This window comes from Lutra lutra, chromosome 10, assembly GCF_902655055.1.
Source record: "Lutra lutra chromosome 10, mLutLut1.2, whole genome shotgun sequence".
Lineage (NCBI taxonomy): Eukaryota > Metazoa > Chordata > Mammalia > Carnivora > Mustelidae > Lutra > Lutra lutra.
Window position 1 is genome coordinate 4,508,873 of NC_062287.1, and position 14,340 is coordinate 4,523,212.

At 41.0% G+C, this 14,340-nt stretch overlaps 1 protein-coding gene across 3 annotated transcripts in view; it reads right to left on the reverse strand.

The window, feature by feature from the left end:
- The window catches only part of GUCY1A2 (guanylate cyclase 1 soluble subunit alpha 2), a 315,001-nt gene that overhangs the window by 232,918 nt on the left and 67,743 nt on the right, over nucleotides 1-14,340 (reverse strand). For all 3 annotated transcript variants that reach the window (XM_047693759.1, XM_047693758.1, XM_047693757.1), the window contains exon 4: nucleotides 8,016-8,734. In XM_047693759.1, coding sequence (XP_047549715.1) covers nucleotides 8,016-8,734 — 719 coding nt within the window. The remainder of the gene's footprint in view (nucleotides 1-8,015; nucleotides 8,735-14,340) is intronic.

The following is a 14,340-nucleotide window of genomic DNA, read 5'->3' on the forward strand; positions in this document are numbered from 1 at the left end:
ATAATTTCTATTTCTGTATATTAATAAAAATACAATTTTATAACATTCTCTGTGTTATATCAAGAAAGAAAAAAAACCAAAACAAAACAAAACAAAAAAGTGCAAGACTTGTACACTGCAAACTAGAAAACCTGTGTTGACCGGGGCCCCTAGCAGCTTAGTTAAGCCTCCAATTCCAGATCTTGGCCCAGGTCATGATCTCAGTGTTCTGGGATTGAGCCCCACAATGGGCTCCTCCCTCAGCAGGGAGCCTTCCTGAGCATCCTCGCTCTCCCTCTCCCTCTGTCCCTCCCCCCACTGACTTGCACACGCTCTCTCTAGAATAAATCTTTAAAAAAACAAAACAAAACAAAACTTTGCTGACAAAAATTAAAGAAGATCTAAACTAAGTGAGAGAGATATCTTCATGGAATGGAAGACTCAGTAATTTTAAGACAGCTATTTTTTCTAAATGAACCTACAGATTTGGGGCAATCGCTATCAAAATCCTAGAAGCTGTTTTAGAAATTGACATGTGTACCCTAAAATTTACATGGAAACACAAAGGACCAAGAATAGCAGACACAACTTTGAAAAAGAGTAAACTCGAAAGACTTAAAATACCCAACTGCAAGATCTATTTGGATACAGTAATCACAACACTGTGTTATCAGGGCACCTAGGTGGCTCAGTGGGTTAAAGCCTCTGACTTCAGCTCAGGTCATGGTCCAGGGTCTTGGGATCGAGCCCCACATCGGGCTCTCTGCTCAGCAGGGAGCCTACTTCCCCCCTCTCTCTACCTGCCTCTCTGCCTACTTGTGATCTCTGTCTGCCAAATAAATAAATAAAATCCTTAAAAAAAAAACAAAAAACAAAAAAACACTGTGTTATCACCATACAGTTAGTTTTTTTAAAAAAAATGGAGACAAACAGAAAGGCTAGAAAAAAAATGTATGGTCACAATTGATTTTTGACAAGGTTGCAAAGCCAATTCAATGGTGAAAACATTTTTCTCAAAAACTGCTGGGACAACTAGATGTCGATGTGCAAAAAAATTAAAAAATAAAAACAAAAACTTGGACCCTCGTGGTATACACAAAGCATGCCTCAAAGTGAATCACAAATCTAAATGTAAGAGTTAAAATTATAAACTATCTAGAAGAAAACAAAGGGGAAAATCTCTATGGCCTTGAGTTAGACTAAGACTTGTTAGCTATCAGATCAAAAGCAAATAATAGTACCATCACAACACCTTTGTGCTTCAAAAGACAGTTACTTTTGAAGTCAACGTAATATCCAGAATGTATAGATCAAAAAAAAATACAATAGGAAGACAAACAACACAGAGATAGGCAAAACATTTGATTAGACATTTAATCAAAGAAATTATACCAATGGCTAATATGCACAGGAAAAGATGCTTCACAGCATTAGTCATGGGGCAAAGGTAGATTAAAACCCAAGATTCTACTTCACATTTACTAGGATGGTCATGGTCCAGAAGAGCACCAATACCCTGTGTTGGTGAGAATGTGAAGAAACTTGAACCTGGGGCACCTGGGTGGCTCAGTGGGTTAAAGGCTCTGCCTTCAGCTCAGGTCATGATCCCAGGGTCCTGGGATTGAGCCCCACATCAGTCTGTCTCTCTGTCTACTTGTGATCTCTCTGTCAAATAAATAAATTTAAAAAAAAAAAAAAAAAAGAAACTTGAACCCGCCTACGTTGGTCAGATGTGAAATGGCAAAACCTCTTTGTCCAACAGTGGGGCAATTCCTTTAAAAAGTTAAACTTAGCATGACACAGCAATTCCTCTTTTAGGAATTGGTCTAGGAGAAATGGAAATGTATCCAACAGAAACACTCCCATGCACGTGTTCACGGCAACATTATTCCTACCAGCCCAAATCTGAAAACAATCAAGTGTCCATCCACTGGTGAGTGGGTTAAAAAACAAAGCAGAACTGCAGTACATTTGTGCACCAGAACGCTGCACTAAAAAGGAACAGTTACTCATGCATACGACATGGATAAACCTCAAAAACATTATGCCAGATAAGAAAAGATGACATATTTGAGTGATTACATTTTTAAGAAACATCTACAAAAGACAAATGTATAGAGATGCAAAGGGACCAGTGGTCGCCCAGGGTCAGGAGTGCAAGTGAGGGCTGAGCACAGATGGGCACAGGAAACTCTGGAGGGTGATAAAATGTTCTAAGACCGTACTGTGAGAGTTGCACCATTACATACCTTCACTAAACATCACTGCACTGTAGACTTATGAAAAACATGCGTGTGAATCAAGAGAGCGCATTAAAAATGAGGAGGCAAGCAATGAATTCAAAACAGCTTTTCAGCTTTTAATTTCCTGAGACTGAAAGATATCAGCTAAAATGAAATGATTCTAAGTTAAAAACCAAAGGAGCAATTAAAGATTCTGAACAATTTGTGCCTAAAGGGGCCAGGCCTCCCCACCCAGAAGATACCATACTAGAACTCAGCAATGTCTGATCTATGGTACAAGGCAGCTCCTTTGTAAGTTCAAGGGTGCAATCTTTCCTGATAACAAAAATAAAAACACGTAAAAAGAGCACTTGAAGCATGAAGATCTCTGCAGGGAATATATAATTCACCAGGTAACATCGACCTTGTCCTCTGACTACACAGAATTCAGTAACTATATGGTAACCAAGCACTGTACAGGGATTTTAACATTATAGGTATTTTTTTAAACTACAAGAACCAGGATGAACTTCAGCAACACCTGCCTCAGAATCTGAATTTGTCCAACCTACTTGAAAAGGCAGCTTATGGTCAGGGAGCAATTCCAGAGAAAAATAAATAAGCAAACAAACAAAAAGTAAAGATCTGAATTGTAATTACAAAAGCAAAGCAAACTCCAGATAATTCTCCATGAAGTTACGTCTATGTTCTCTAATGCTAATTTATAGAGAAAGTCCCAATGGCATTTTGTCCATCATGAAAATTATTGTTCGATATTTGAAATTCTGTAGCAGAATATTTTGACATGAAAAGAGGAGAAACGCTCACCTTTTCCCAAATTAAGTTTACATTGAAGTCAAATATGTATTCTTTTTTTAAAAAGATTTTATTTATTTATTTGACAGACAGAGATCACAAGTAGGCAGAGAGACAGGCAGAGAGAGAGGGGGAAGCAGGCTCCCCGCTGAGCAGAGAGCCCGATGCAGGGCTTGATCCCAGGATCATGAGATCATGACCTGAGCCGAAGGCAGAGGCTTTAACCCACTGAGCCACCCAGGCACCCCTCAAATATGTACTCTTGACAGCCAGGTGAACTCTGTCTTTCAATGGTGTCATTATGGTATGATAAGATTCAAAAAACATTTTCAGTGTTTCACTCACAGTGTCAGAAGATGGGCCGTGTCCAGGAAAGAGAAAGGACTAGTTCGGAACCTGAGCGGACCACAGAAAATCAGAGGTTAATTCCTCCTTTATTCTTTGAAATGATTTCCGAGCATTTGTTTTGCAGCTTCTAATTAGTAAGTAAAAATATGACACTATTTCTAGGGATTGCCAAAGAAATGTGTTGTGGTTAATGCCTTTCCCCAGTTCCCACCCTGAGAACAAAGGTAAGAGGAATAACAAGGCCATGGCACCATTGTAGGGCTGATGCGCTTCAGAAGCTGGACTCCCTCCACAACGTTATTAAAGTTCTCTGAAGCGTTGCTACTAAGAAAAAAATGTCAAAAGAACTCATGTTGTTTATTGTTTCTCAAACCTGCTGCTATTTCAGTTTGCACCCAGGCGAACCTGCCCATTTTACTTTGGAACCCACTGGCACCACCACAGGTAATAAAAACTTCATTCCAAACTTTAGTGAATCTGAAAAGGAGACCAGTGATTGTAAAACAATTAACAGTTTATAAAGAAGCAGATCCCCAAGTTGTATTTTAGGGAGATGCTATGAGGTAGGCTTGCTATTTCTCTAAAATCATTAAAGCTACTGATGTCCAGTGGTTTCTCCTCTAAGGCAGTAAGTGCGGAGAACAGACAGGACCAAGGCTGCAAGGGTGCAGAATGACAATAATGGCAGAAGTAATGATCAACAAATATTCAGAGACCCACGCTGGGGCTGAAGAGAGAAAAATGTGACATGGACTGTCATTTAAACCTCACAAATAAGTGTGTGAGGGAGGCAGCCTCAGCTGTCAGAGAATTACTTTAACCTAGTCCTGATAATAGGATGAGGTCTTCATGGTTGAAAAGTCAGACTCCCCCCTGCTTCTCTTTGAAACGTACCTGAATTCATTCAATCAAAGGGATGATGACGTTTCATGACCCAATGACTTCCTATAAATTTACACATGTTCAAGATGACTTGTAAAGGGGTAAAAATAGTAATTATTCATCTAGGTTCCTTAATTTCCAGATGTATTCATCTGAGGCTCAGATTATAGGGACTTGCTAAAACCGCGGGTGTAGAGACGCCCCTCCCCCAGGCTGCTGCCACTCCCCTCACACACTGTCACCTTACAAAGCAGAGAAGGAGGCTGGGTGCCATTCCTCCAGTTTCTAACAGCCCTATTTACAAACACAGCCTCCTCCGCACAACCAGGCTTTGGAATCTATGTCAATATTTCACTTACAGGACTAGACGGGAACCCTCAAACTGCACTTTGGACTCCAACAAATTTCTTCTTAAATGCACCATGATGCCTCGAAAGATTTAGGTAACAAGCTTCCAAATTTTCAGAACAATGGTGAGATCTGAATGACCTAATGAGGCACGGCACAAATTAAAGTAGATTGACAGGGCGCCGGGGTGGCTCAGTTGGTTAAGCAATGGCTTTCAGCTCAGGTCATGATCCTGGAGTCCCAGGATCGAGTCCCACATCGGGCTCCCTGCTCAGCGGGGAGTCCGCTTCCCCCTCTGACCCTCTCCCCTCTCATGCTCGCTCTCTCTCTCTCAATTAAAAAAAAAAAATCTTAAAATAGATCAACAATACACCATTAATTCCCAATGCTGCATCTGTACTTTTTTAATAATGAACAAATTCATTCATCTGTAACGCTTCACATCTGATAAGGGAAGATGATGAAAAGAAGTTGAGCTTTAAGGAAAGATAAAAACACAGCCACGCCATGTGGGAGGACAAGAAAAGAGAGAGAGAGAAGATGATGGAAGGCCTGGGTGATGGCTTAGAAGGCACACAGGGAGCCAAATGATGGGATCCAAAGCTCGGCCGGTCCATCTGGAAGAGTCCCTCCTGATCTCAGAACTCCGTTGAGTTGGAGCCTGCCACTGATGACTGCATCAGATGTCTCTCAGTGACATTCTCCCTTCTGGTAACCAACCGTTCTGACTTTGTAACTCATCAGTGCACAATCAAGATGCAAATCCTCTGGAACTAGGATGCTGGCTTTCTGTTTCATTCCTGTATCACCAAATTGCTCACAAGCGTGTTCTATCTCCAATCTATAGTTAACCAACGACTGACGGCAAAGACCGGCAAAGATCGTGGTTTAGCAAAACTTAACAGTTCATTCTGCAAATGAATTACTGCCACTCAACTGCATGAGTAGCTTCTAGGTTTTCATTTTTTGGAGGTGTGGGTATTGTGTTTTTTTGAGGTTTTTTTGACTGCAGGAGTGGTGGTTCATTGGTATTAAGGGCATAGCCAAAATAGTTAAATTATGTTGAAAGCCTTCATTGTTAGACCAAGGAATATCCTAAATCATTTAAAAAATTGCCCTTTCTTATCAAGGCCCAGTCAACAGTTAAAAGCTTCAGACAACATGGAGTTACTTATTAACAAGCGCTCTTATGGGGAAAGTAATGAATATCAAGGTCAAATTTATCAACAGACCCATAACTTTTAACCTCGATTCTCTTTCCTCTTTCCATGTATTCAGAAAATGCAAATCTGGGATTTGGAAACAGTAATTGAAAAACGTTTCTCATCTGCCTAAGACTCTGTGCCCTAACTTTATGGACCACAGCTCCAGTTTGGGGCAACAATGGCTTCCCAAATGTCCCACGTGGCGAAGCCAGGTGAATGGACAGAAACGGAAACAGGGATGAGAGGACTACCGTCTTCATTCCAACTAAAACCCCAGCCTATTGCTTTCTTTTTAAACTGCCACAGCCATGTTTAAGTTATAACTGCACCTTCTCAATGAGAAGAACTGTGCCTTATTATTGGAACTGGCAGGGGGCCTTGACATTTGAGTCATCATTTCATGATGCCGATTCCTTACCCTGGTATACAAATTAAACAGAAATACAAGCCAGATGAAATGTAGGGGGAAAATCTGAAACCATCCCTTTAAACCGAATTAATTTTCTCAACTCTACAAAATATACAGAGCAATTAACATGGGTAATAATACCATCCACCTCAGGCACATTTTCAAAAATATTAACTTCGACTTCAAAGGCCAAAACTGCTCAAACCCTTCTAACCAAACACTTCACTTCTGTAAAACAGAACAGACAGCTTTAATATTCTCTAAATTACAAGATAGAATAGTTCCCCTTTTAAATCAACTGCAACTATGGGCAAAAACACACCTTTAACAGCTTTCCTCTTTTCTAAACAGCTTCAAAAGTGGGTAGCAATCGCTGAACATGTAAATATATAGAAAAATACGCACATGTGATTTAAAACTTGTGTCATCACAGAGAAAAAATAACAATTCATTCAGACTAAAATATCCAAATGTGCCTCGCTGGAATTTCAGGTTTATCCGCAGATGTTCTGAAATCACTGAACATAAATGATGAAAAATGAGAAATCACAGGGCCCGGTCACCCTGAAGAAATGGGCATTGTTCCTAGCTCGCAAGCATTTTGTTGAAAATTTTTCCACTGAATTTCAAAATGATAAAAATCAGTTGTAACACGAATGCTATATAAAATCCTCAGAAATGTCTTGGGTCTGCTTCCAGGAGGCTTTTCCCTGGTTTACCTCGGATGGTAGGTGTTCCAGAAAATGGGATTTTTCATTCATTCATTTTAATATTCATTTTAATCATCTCTACAACTCTGCCTTTTAGCCCAAACCAACCTGTTCATTTCCAAAAGCCAACAGTTTCCCCCAGAATGCTTGGGAAGAAGCTGAATCACCTACAGGAGCTTTACTGTCCTCAATACAAAATACTGACCGGCTCCACGGAAAGCGGAACTCACATACATGCACGCATCTACTCCAGAACAGTAGCATCTTTATTGTTTACTATTATATTTCAAAGAGTAATGATTAACTTTGCTTTACATTTCATTATTTTAATGCTGACTTCTCCTAAAAAAAATTCACCTGAGGGAACACATTTGTGTAAATAGAGTTAAGATTCACCTTTTAGCTTTTCGTTTCTTTATACTTTATAACCCAGACTTTCCAAAAAGGGGCTTCCAAGAAATTCGCAATAATTTAATGGTCACCGTGTTCTCCACATAGCGGTCATGTTCTGAAGGAGTCTCTGTTTCAATACTAAACTCTACTTAGAAAAGAAGGCTTGAGATCGTCCCTTAGTTTCCCAACTTTTAGAAAATCCATTCTTTGGCAAACTGAGCCAAAAATAGGATATAAACCAGATGTTCCGCGATTATGAAATTTCAAGCAGAGCACATTCGAAGTGGAGCTAGCTTTTCACCCCCATTTCTTTTAGGAGAAGACAAGCAGGACCCAGGATGTGGGATTTGGTTTTACCATCTGTCTTTTTAGGTTGACTTCGAAATCGGTGAACTAGTCATGGGCTTACAGTACCAGGTTTTTAGGGAGTCCTATCATTTCTGTAATTACTATGGCTGGTATTAATAAGTGTCTTCTTTTTATATGCAGAAATAAATTAATGGAAGAGGCAGACACTATGCAAAATGGCTGGGAAGAAGGCCAAACCTTTCTACATATATCCAGCCACTAGTGACTTCCGAAATGGCACTTTAAGCTCTCTTGCCTAAATAATTAGCAGGACAGCCGGCCAGCACGTAATTTACTGGAATAATTACGCACTCTTCCAGCTCCCATCGCCCAGCTCCAGCCCGTGGCCACTTACCTTATCTTTGTTCTCAGTGCCACAAGCCTCGGGCTTGGTCCTGATCACGAAGGGGGTGGACAGGCGCAGCAGGACCCTGTCGAAGGCAGCCTGCACCCGTGGGGACACGATCTCGAAGCAGTCCTGGAACTGGAGCATTTTATGAGTGTCGCACCGCAGCTGTTTCCGCAGGCCTTCCCCCAGCTGGAGGACGGACATGTGCGGGTCAAACATCAGGTGGAACGGGAAAGCTCTGCAGAAGGTGCTGATGCTGATTCTGAGGTCCGCGGGCACGTGGGAGGAACCCTGGGGAAGGTTCTTCGGGACGTTGGTGTTTTCCCGTTCTTTGATAAGGAAGGTAAGACAGCTGCAGTTGCCGGGCGTCGAAGCGTCGGAGCCCAGCTTCTCAGCAGCCACCCGCTCCACGGCCACGTCCAGCCGGTAGATCTTCTTGGCTGCGGCCTTGATCATCCCCAGCATCGCGAACCCCACGGTGTGGTGGGGGTGGAAATAGTGCAGCATCAGGGCACTGTCGGGGAGCTCCCTGCACAGGAACGACGGCGACTCCAGCGTGGCCTGTTTTCCGAAAGAAGTTCTAATGTGTTCCAACAAGGCGTCAAAGCCGTTAAAGAAATCCTGCAAGGTCCCGCCCACAGCTCGAAGGACTCGCTCATTCTCATCAAAGCATATAGTGAAGAACTCCTCGCCAAATCTCTCTTGGATTTCCTCAAACTTCAAACCTGGAGGTAAACGGGAAGGCAATGTTAGGGAAGTCGAAGAGAATAATCAAATTTATAGCTTTTTTAATGCTTATCAAAGGAGATAACGAGTGAGTGAGGCAAGAGAAGTATTGCCCTTGGGCCCACAGATTCCCAAAGAGATGACTTCAGTTTGAATCAGAGAAAGTAAATTTCAATTCATCTTCTGGAGGCTTCTAAGATGTAAAGGAGCATAAACTTCGGAGTATTTTTGTTCATTTTTCAATAGTCTCATCTTTTTAGAGCAGTTTTGGATTCACAGCAAATCTGAGCAAAAAACTATGGATATTTTCCAGAGAGCCCTCTCTGCACACAATTTCCCCTCCCCCCGCTATTGGTCCTAGGCCCCTGTGGTACCTTTGTTACCATCCGTGAACCTACAGTGACACAGTATCATCTCCCAGAGTCCGGAGTTTACATTAGGGTTCACTCTTGGTGGTGCATATCCTTGGGTTTGGACAAATGTGTCATGATCCGTGTCTACCATGAGAGCATCAGACAAAGTAGTTTTGTTGCTCTAGAAATCCTCCGTGCTCTGCCGACTCACACGTCCCTCCCCTCCGCCCCTACAGCACAAACTGTCCACACATTGCTCATCAAGCCGCTCACTCTTCTTCCCAATACCGTGGTGCATTTGCTATAACTGGCACGAATAAGACCATCTTAACGATCTCTGTCTTCGTTAAAGCAACTTTTCAGAAGCAACTAGAACACTTTCTCTATTGTGCCCATGAGCTATTACTATCTTGCTTATCAAAGTTCATTTGTTAAGTAGAATATATCATTCAGAGAGGGAATTTATGGTACCTGAGTGGGGAAAGGCATCAGATTGTCCAGTGTCAAGAGAAGGAATTAAGTCGGGCCCCGGTGAGAGAGACCCAACAAGGAACTAAAAACGGCAGGCCTGTGGGCTGACTTGCATTCTTCCACCCGTAAAAATTAGAGTAGCCAAGAGGAGAGCGGTAATCTCCCCAGGAAGAGTTAAGAGCTTTTGTTTTCTCAGTTCATACTTCCACATGTCATGGCCAAAGGAACTCTATGTTATAGCAATGGAATTATAACAAAAAATACACACACACACACACACACACGCACACAATGCATCATGCAGAAATTAGAACCAGTCACATGTGATCCACCCTTAAGGATGATCTGAAGAAAAAAGATGAAGGGAATTTATGGCCCGAAGAGGAAGTCTACAACACATATACGAGAGTTGAGTATGTAGGCAAAGGAATCCTCCATATGGAGTCATGCTACGGCTTCTCCTCTGACGTTGGCTGTAATCAGTACATCTAAGTTCACATATTCATATTTCTTGCCTCGTCTACTGCATCTTATGAGGAGGTCCTGAAGCTAGGGCAGGATTGGGAAAAGACACAGGTCACCTTGCTAGTGTCCCATTCAAGTGCAGAGCAGTCTGGGTTGCCTATGGCTTGGTTTGCTGTCCCTACCTTTGTCATTTCTAGGGGTTCTCCCCACAGAAATGAGGGACAAATCAGTCAACAATAACTCTTGAAATATAGTCAAACACATCAAATATTTTTTGAGAGAGTACTACAGAGTATAAACATTGTGATAGCCAAGTGAAGAAGTCAGTTTGACAAAAAAGTTCTTAAAAGCAATGTGAAATGAAAGCAGTAGAAAATCTAAGTAAGAAAGAGTTCTTTTATTAAGAAGAATTTCACATTAAGTTTTGGTTTCATAGATCTGACATGCAAGTCCAGCTGAGAAAGTCACCCGTTGGGATAAAAATATGACCACATATCCTATGTGGTCATGGTACAAGACTGCCCTTCAGCTGTGCTGAGTTCCCTAACAGTAATGCCAGCCCAGACTGATAATAATAGGATTCCTCTGTCCAGTCCTCCAGTGTAGAAGGAAAAAAGCCAGGTGGCTGACTCTCACTGCAATTTGGCTTCTGTTCCAACTGCTCTGATGAATCTACTTTTACAAATGCTTCAGCCAATACATGCTGTTCAATCCCTACCTTAGTTTACCTTATTTGTTGTTTTTCTTTTAATTTGACTCTACTGATCATCTCACCATCCTAAGCCACCCTTCTCTCTAGGCTTCTAAAACCATGCTCTCTTGGTTTGATGACTGTCTGAAAATTCCTTCCAAAAGTATCTTCCTATGCCAAATCCTGTTATCACCATCACTGCATAACTAAAAAGTTCTAATACAAATTAAATGGATAGCTCTTCAAAAGACTATGTTCTTGGTTGCTATTAAATTTTTTCCTTACAAAAGTCTAATTAAAACTAAATTCCAGGGGCGCCTGGGTGGCTCAGTGGGTTAAGCCGCTGCCTTCGGCTCAGGTCATGATCTCAGAGTCCTGGGATCGAGCCCCGCATCGGGCTCTCTGCTCAGCAGGGAGCCTGCTTCCTCCTCTCTCTCTGCCTGCCTCTCTGCCTGCTTGTGATCTCTCTCTGTCAAATAAATAAATAAAATCTTTAAAAAAAAAAAAAAAAAAAAAAACTAAATTCCAAACAAATAAAAATTCCTATAAGCTGACTATACTTGAAGAACTACAGAATCCTATGTGCCACTAAAAATATTTCATGGATTGCTTCTATTCTTTGAAGAGTTCGATCTTAAAAGGATTCAGGGCCTTTATGCACAGAAAAGGAAAAGAGAAATTGTTCTAACTTGCTTTTTTCATAACACTGAAAATGTCTTCAGAGTTATTAAAGTTCAAAGTTATTAAAGTTATTATATATATATATATATATACATATATATATATACATATATATATATAAACATAATACGGTAAGCTTATGTTCTATTTCCAATGCCAGAATCCCCCCAAATCATCCAGAAAATAACAAGTAAATCCACCAGGGGCACAAAGTAAAAACTACTCTGAGTACAGCATTCCACCAGCTAGAAATCCTCACTGTCTTACAAAGCACTTCTGTACAGGGTTGTTAATTCTTCTGTGATGACACCAAGACCTAGGAGGATGCTAGAGAGACTTGAATCAATAAAAAGAAGCTGAAATATATTGAATATTACACTCAAATCCTATATGTGGCGATTCTATAAAATCACAATCCTTGATTAACTAACAAAGAATTTTGTTCTCACAATTATGAAACTGTACAAGGTCATAAAAGAAAAAACTTCTTCCAGTTGGAAACACGGAAATCTAGCAAATGATCGCTGTTACTCTTGCAAACGTCCTATAAATCAATAGCCAGAACTTACATTTCAAACCTTGCAAATACCCTCCTTACAGTAACTCACTTGACACATATAGACAATGCTCATCCTCTCCCACCAGAAAATGCTATGACAGCCCGACATTTGGGTCTATAAGAATACATTCCTCTAGGGGCAAAACTTACCAAAAAATCTGCTTTCATGAACAAGTAAGTTAGAAGTTAGAATTGTAAATTACTGTTAATCCACCTCTTTAGAAAAATGAAAAGCCTGAACGTGACATCCTTTAGCTGGAAATAATCTATTCACTGACGATATGAATCTTTTGTCCCTCATCTGCTCTCCGTCTGACTTCACACTGTGCACATCTTAAGGACAAGGACATCATCCCCTTTCTGTCTGCATACCCATCACTAACATAATGTCTGGCACACAGACACTAAGACTTCATTCATAGAAACTAAGCTTGCCTCTCAGTGTTTGTTTGAAAATTTAATCAAGCTTTTAAAGCTCCAATGTGTCACGTTTAAGGATACCTAGACGACTAGACACAGTCTTTTCTGATATGAGACTCTACAGATAATTAAATCACAGTGGGGTTAGGCTGTAACAGAGGCACATGGGAACACTATGAAAGTATGCAGACAAGAATGTCTGACTCTCTCCTGTGAGAGATAATGTCTGATGGACACTCGAAGAAAAAGCAGGTGTTCGAAAACCCAGTAATGAAGGAACAATCACATTAATGGATGGACACTAATGGACGAGCGAGAGAAATGGAAGAGCCCGGCGTGACCAGGGAAGGGCAAACAGTAAGTGGGTAACATCCAGGGAACAGGAGTAAGGGGATGAGTTGTTACCTGATGAGCAATGTAGAGGCTGGACTGAAGGGAGCCAAGACCAGAGTCAAAGACACCACCCAGAGGGAGGCTGCAGTGTCTTTAAAAGATTATAGGAATTAGAGAAGTCCCAGTGAAAGGAGTGTTAAGCGATGTCCCGAGCATTTTCAAAGATCTCTTTACACCTTAAAAAATTCTTACCAGGTAGGTATTTTTGATTGTCCTCATTTTACACGTGAAAAATGTTAAGAAATTTCTTCCCAAGTTCTCTCAAGGTGCCTAACTTGGTCTCAAGGTGAAGTTTGTCTAATACTACATCTTGTGAAATAAGCGCAGTGTCAAAAGAGAAAAACCTCTGGGTGGGGGGTGGGAAATGCATGTCTTGCTCAACGTTGTATGATCAACGCCCAGCATTCTGCGTGACCTTTAGTAGGTGCTCAATAAATATTAGCTAGATGTTGAATGTATTAATGCATCAATGAAGTCAACAGAAGAGTTATAAGGAACAGTCAACAGTTATCAAATGCCACAGCAATGTCAAGTAAGGTAAGGACAGAAAACTGTAAATTGGATGGGTCAGCACTTTGGGGACCTTGGACAGCAATAACAGTGGAGGGGAAAGGGCACAATACAGGGTGTGAGGGGTTAAGGAGTGGGTGGCAGGTAAAGAAATAGTATTCAGGTGAATTAATATTACTAGGATACTAAAATTACTTACTTTGTAAAACTATAATAAATCTACCTCTAGACTTGAAAAATGGTGCTTTCATTGAGAACCAAGGAAATAGCGAGAGAAGGCACCGAAGATACAGCACTGACTAGGGTCTTGGCTCCTTCAGGGGAAGCTCCATCAATAAAGGAAGGTTTTTAAGTCCAGAGACCATCCTTACCACCCAACAAGGACACTGGCCCCTACTAACACAGAGAAACACCAAAGCAACAGGGGTATCCTGAAGCAGCATAAAGTTCAACCGAGGATGGGAGATGCCTGCCAATTACACGCTTCTGTGACTGGCAGACACCCCATAATTATTTTTTAATTATTTAGGCCTCATCAACCTAATATCTAAATAATGTAACTGAAGCACAACTACATCTCAAGTCCAAACTTTATAAAGAGATTTCACTACATATTAAGGAGATAATTATCTTTTTAGAGAAACAATTTTTTTCACCTCCACTCAGCTATAACTGACACGTCACACTGTGTAACTTTCAGGCACGCAGCGTGGTCTTTGGATACATTTATGTATTCCAAAATGATTACCCTTGTTGTGTTAGCTAACACCTTCATCAGGTCACATAATTCCCTTTTTTTTGTAGTGAGAACATTTATGATCCACTCTTTTAACGACATTCAAGTATGTAATACATTATTGTTAACAATAACCACAAAGTTGTACAATCAGTCCCCAAAAACCTACTCATCTTCTAACTGGAAGTTTGTACCCTTTGACTGACATCTCCCCAATTCCTCTATCTCCCAATCCCTGGTGACCACCATTCTGTGAGTTTGGCCTTTTTAGATGGCCACATATGTAAGTGATAGCGTATGGCATTTGTCCAGAAACAACTCTTTTA